The following is a 6,053-nucleotide window of genomic DNA, read 5'->3' as shown; positions in this document are numbered from 1 at the left end:
TTTAATATATTGCAAAATTCATGTCTGTGTATTAGCTTTAACCTAATTTTGGATTAATACTCTTAGCAGCTAGTTGTTTAAAAACAGACCAAATAAAAATCACATTTACCAGGGCATTTCCCAAAAAAAGCATTGTATGGCTAAGATGATCGTAGAAACATTTGCCACCAAATGGTCTCAACAATCGACTTAGCTCACGATGCTTTTGAGAAACGCAGCCCTAAACATTGCAGTTAACAGCAGCGACATTCAAAACGTACGTTAGGACTGCGTTTACTGAAAAAATGCCGGCTAACGTTAACATTAGTGCCCTTCTTTGACGTTAACATTATACTATAAGCAGTGACGCTAAAATAGCATTCAAAATGCGCATTCAAAAGCACTAGGCCAGGGAAATGCCGCGCTTTACAGCGCTGTGTAAAAACAGCGTTTCCCAAAAATGAAAACATTCCTTTATCATGATCTTCTTACAACACTCAAAAAGCAAATAAGAAATGGTCACAGTTGTTTTGATTTACTTACAAGTTGTTCCATTAAGTTTGCTCCGGTCGCTTGCGATTATCCGCCATGTTGAATGGATTCTTCTGAACGTCGGTTAGAGCAACGAGGTGACGTCACTTTACGTCACTCAGTAAACTTAAAAATAATAATTTAAATAGAAGAGTTTACTCAACTGTTGAGCCACACAAAAATAAAACTAAATTCCTCGTTCAGAAAATGTAATTGTTATAAGTTGCATCAACGATTTAACAGACTTTAATTGCAGTGTTCTTAATCTTTATAAGTTAGTAGTACTGTTCGGGTTTACAGTGTGCGACAATGTATAGTTTGTCTGTGTTATTCAAGCCATCTTTGGTATTTTCATCATAATTAAGTATATTTATAATCCATTGCTAATCGACATAGCCTTTTTACCATATGCTTTTTACAGTATAGAACGGTATCTACCTGCTGCCATCAGAGCAAGTGTAATTGCTGCATTCATGCGCTCCTCGGATGCTTTCATTTCCCAAGTTGTGCTTTTAAGTTGAAATGTGAAAACAACATGGACACTCTTGTTACTACAAAGATGTGTTGGATTTGTATTATTAGAGCTTTCCGACTTGTGTTCGTGCATTTTCTCAGTCGGGAAATGATTGCGGTGCCGGTGATCCTTACGTCCGTTTCGGAGAACCAGAGAACAAATATTTCAATCGATCGCTCAAGCATTGGTGGCACTGAAATCTGCGTTCTGATTCAGTTCTAGTACATACCGGTTACATAGGTACCCAACCCTAAATTCTGCACATTTCCAGCAGGATTTTCTTTAAAACTAGACCACTCCCGTTGTCCTTAAAAAGTTTACTAAATTGGAAGCACCCGATTGGTGTGTCTTGATGCACATTCACTTGATGGACACTCCTTATTTTCTCCATTTGTTCATGAGTGAAATTTTATTTACAAAAAAACATATGTGTGAATTGATTGCTAAGAAATTTGTTTTCATATTTACATAACTTCTGATGCTACATAAAAGCAATATGTAAAGACAGATCAGATACATCATTTGACTGTCAAGTAAATGGAGATTCGCCCTAAATTCTATCCAAGCACAAGCTCTGGAATGTCCATTTTAGAGGAAAACGGGTAAAGATTACATTTAGCCAGAATTTTTATTCATAAGCCACAAAGGAAAGGTGATTTTGGGAAAACAGAGGAAAATCATCACCATCATGACATCCAGGATCTGCCTTAATTTTTTTAATGGATTGTCTCATAACAATTTAACCAAATATTTTTTTTTTCATATGTGCTATAAAATATGATTTTTATATTCATTCCATGTCTCAGGTGTGTTTTGTTCATTTTATTTTTTTCATTTTGGTCCCTTCGTAATAACCAACCACCATGTCCATTTGAAGTGTTGTATATTTCAGATGCAGCTTTGCCTTCTACTTTGTGTTTAAGATGTTTAACTGCTTCTCGCAAAGATGTGTAGCTGTTTCATGTTTAACTGTGTTTGAGTTGCCTTTTAGTGTTGTTTTACATCTTCCTTTTTTTTTGTGCATTTTTTGCATGCTTAACATGGCTATTTTCTGGATTATTCTTTTGGTAAGTTTGGACTCCGTGTGGAGTCCCATTTGCTTTATTTAGTTCCTGCTCTTATGTATATGTAGTTTAACATTTCAGTTGTACTCACATTTATATGTCGGTATTTCAGTATTCTACATGGACAAAAGGAATCTCAGATGGGTCCTTTAAATAACTCTTAAAATATAATGCCTGCCAATTGTGTTTATTTGGAGTAGCTGTAATGTAATGTTTTACTGCTGATTGGGATGTGCTCTGAGCTTCCTTTGAGTCTCTTACTGCATGGTTACATGCTTTCCTCAATATATTTATCCACTCTATTCAAAACAAGTTTGAAATGAGTTTTAGCCCATTGTGATATATGGTTTATCTGAGTCCGTCTTATTATAATTTTTATTATAATAAAGTAAATAATAATGCAATGCTAATCGACATAGCCTTTATCACTGCTTAGAATATTATGAAATATGTTGCGTGCCTTATTTTGTATAAGAAGCCACATCATCTCACAGAAGGATTTACTTCAAACACTCGACTGACGTTATGAAATGACTTTGCAGTAAAAACGTTAAGTGTGGTATTTTATTTTCACGTGCTTTCAGATGGAACAACATTTACTACACAGAGCCGTAGTTCACTGACGAGCTACGCAAACAGCTTTCATAAACGCAGAACGATATCTTCGATTTTATTATTGCGCGATTATATCGTCTGCGATTATGAATGCGATTTTGCGTAGCTTGTCAGTGAACTACGGCTCTGCATAGTAAATGCTGCTCCATCTGAAAGCACGTGATGGAGATTTACTACTGATCACAGAACCGGCTTTACTGACAGGATGCGCATGACAATCGCATTTGATTAATCGTGCAGCCCTATTCAACATAAAATTTACTACACATAAACGTTTAGGCTACAACAGTCTAACATAAACTATGGAACATACTGTAAAAGGAGATCATTTGAGAAACATCTCATAAGTACAATTTACCCTGATCATCCAATTTAAAAAGTTTATACCCCCTGTTTCTTAATGCATTGTGTGGCCTTCTTGAGTATCAGTACATTTTCACCTTTTGTAATAGTTATGCATGAGTCCCTCATTTGTCCTCAGTGTTAAAAGATGGATTTCAAAATCATAGTCAATGTTGGAAAGGGTTCAAATATGCAGATGCTGCTGGAAAACCAAATAATGTGCTGGAGGATTTTTCTGAAGAACAGCAGGCTCAGGACAAGCAAGGGACTCATGAATAACTATCACAAAATATAAAAACAGTTGTGGATCATCCAGGAAATTACACATAGTATTATGATTCAAGGGTATGTAATATGTAAATGTAAGTATGTAAAACTAAATTATAAATTCGGTTATTATTTTGTTTTGTGGAGTATATGTAAATGTCTGTTATGTGAAATAGCTTATTCAGGACAGTACTAAATAAAAAATAACATGCAATTTTCATGATCCCTCGTATTTTGTTTAAATTATTAACATTTTGCACATTCTGCAAGGGGTATGTAAACTTATAAGCACAACTAGTTTTCTTGATATTTATTATTGTAGTAAAATTAACATACAAAAATAAAAAAAATTGTAAAAGTAACATTAAATAATGGGAATATAGAAATTTAAAAGAAAACTAAAAAGCAAAATTCTCATTTCCATTCTAATGATTATTTGCTCAAAAATGTGACTACTTGTATTGAAAATATCAACTTCATAGTCCTAAAAATAGGCTTAATTTTCTTTATGGAAAATATAATTCTATATTTTGTAATCTTTTTGATTTAGGAGTGAAATGTGACCGGAACATGTTTGTTTGTTTTAAGATTAACCCTTAAGCGGTTCCAGGTCTTTCCGTTTATCACAGTTTCATCTCACTCTCTGCTGTTTTTATCATCTCTACCTCATATAGGCTTATAGTATTTAAATACCGGACACATTTTATATTTAACCTTATAATCTAATGGGATTATATGCTTCATTAGGATAGGATCTGAATATATTTCCAGTAAAAGTATGCAGGGTGGGGATGGTGTGGTTTGATGGACTTTGTGTCGTCTGTCTTAAACATAGTTTTCCTGATATTGGGCTTTATGGGCATCTGAGGTGCATCATTAACTCTATTAGCTCTAACCTGGTTTTCTGGAAATCCTGATAGATACTAAGGATTCTGTCACTAACTTGATTCTAGAGCATATTTGCACTGCTCTTCACTCTGGAGGAGACTGCTGAAATGACAAAAGTCTTTGCAAATCATGCAGCTTTTCATTTTTTAAGATGTTTGAATTGAGTTGTAACTCTTTGAAATAATATATGACATTATTCAAACATCACTAAAATACAATGACATTAGCAGGACATCGGAGAATATAGATGTGCATGTCTAAAATGAGGTCAGAATACTCATGTTATTTTGAGTACCTTCCCAGGTGCAGCGGTAATGCATTTTTGCTCTAGAGTTGCAAATATAAAGACAACCAAAGGGTAAAGGCCTGTGCGTGTCAGGACTTGATGCAGGGTTCATTCACTAGTTTCACTGTCAAAAATAAAATCTGAGAAACGGGCTCAACAATAAGGATGTACAGGAGGGTTGTATTTGCCCTGTCAGTATTTCATTGGGTCTGCCACAGAAATAAGTAGTTTTGTATGTTGACATTTTCTGTTATATATTCATATGTGTTTATACATCGTATTTTTTCATTACATTCAGTGTAACTTCATGACAGGTATATATTTATAAACACAAGTGTACCAGAAAACAGTGGCATATGAAGCAGATATTACTTTTTTTTTCACAACACTATCACCAGTCATTATCTTAGTTTCAACAGATTCTCATCATTATAGGATCACTTTAATTCACAGCAGCAGTGTTCAGTGCATCACAAAAACCCAAATGTTGAAGCCTGCCCTGCAAGTCTTAAAATAGATGTACATCAGTAAACATAAGTGACAATGCAGAACTGTCCTAAAAGCACATGTAACAGTTCCCGTCAAATGTTCGGAAACTCTCTCACATCCTTTATTGTTGAACCTTGCTCTGAGACAGAGAATCCAGCAGGTTGAGATCTGTGTGGATTTTTCAGTTCAAATTATCTAATGTGAGCCCTGCTGATAAGTTTCCTGGTCAGATATTACAATTATGTGACTTTGTTTAATGTGACTGTTTAATTTGCACTTTTTTTATATTACAGCAACAGCTTGCACAACTACAAAAAGAAAAGTCAGAAATACTGAAGAATTTAGCTCTATATTACTTCACCTTTGTGGACGTTATGGAATTTAAGGTATGAGTGCAGCCCCACTCTGTTGACCTCAGTTGCAGTGAATTAGATGCAGTTTAAGTTAGATGGTTTATGAACTATTTATTCTGCCTTTGTTTCATAAGACACCGTGAATGTCGTTCTCATTTTTATACTAGCATAATTTGTATTTGTATAAGTGACAATGGTACTTTAGTATTATTTTGAATTGTCTTTTATTTTTTATACATTCAGTTTTAATTTTAGTTAATTTAAGTGCTTTTGTCATTATGTATTTTTAGCTTTAATTTGTATTTAGTCGTTTATTTTTATTTTTAGTCATTTTAGTACTTAAAGGAAAACTAAAACTAACATTTCAGTTAGTTTCCAATTTAAAGGGGTCATATGATGCGATTTCAATTTTTCCTTTCTCTTTGGAGTGTTACAAGCTCTTGGTGCATAAAGAAGATCTGTAAAGTTGCAAAGACTAAAGTCTCAAATCCAAAGAGATATTCTTTATAAAAGTCAAGAGTCAGCCACGCCTACCTAAAACGGCTCGTTCTAACACACCCCCACATACCTACGTCACGATCTCGGAAGATTTGCATAACGCCGCCCAAATGCTTACGCAAAGAAAGAAGGCGTAACTTTGATTCTCGCTGTAGTATTGTTGTTGCCGCCGCCATGTCGTAAAGACGCTGTGTGCTTCGTTGTGAAAGCGAAACTACTTTGTTTGG

The 6,053-nt window shown here is 34.6% G+C and overlaps 1 protein-coding gene across 4 annotated transcripts in view; it reads left to right on the top strand.

Annotated features, from left to right (window-relative positions):
* The window catches only part of nckap1 (NCK-associated protein 1), a 55,221-nt gene that overhangs the window by 14,877 nt on the left and 34,291 nt on the right, over positions 1-6,053 (top strand). For 2 of the 4 annotated variants that reach the window (XM_016551547.1, XM_016551545.1), the window contains one exon: positions 5,275-5,361. In XM_016551547.1, coding sequence (XP_016407033.1) covers positions 5,275-5,361 — 87 coding nt within the window. Of the gene's footprint in view, positions 1-5,268; positions 5,362-6,053 lie in introns of all 4 variants that reach the window. The other 2 variants (XM_016551546.1, XM_016551544.1) reach the window with 1 other exon arrangement.

Source organism: Sinocyclocheilus rhinocerous, unplaced genomic scaffold (genome assembly GCF_001515625.1).
Source record: "Sinocyclocheilus rhinocerous isolate Xijiao unplaced genomic scaffold, SAMN03320098_v1.1 scaffold2751, whole genome shotgun sequence".
Taxonomy (NCBI): Eukaryota; Metazoa; Chordata; class Actinopteri; order Cypriniformes; family Cyprinidae; genus Sinocyclocheilus; species Sinocyclocheilus rhinocerous.
Note: the sequence above shows the minus strand (reverse complement) of the source record. Positions and strands in the feature narration are given on the sequence as shown.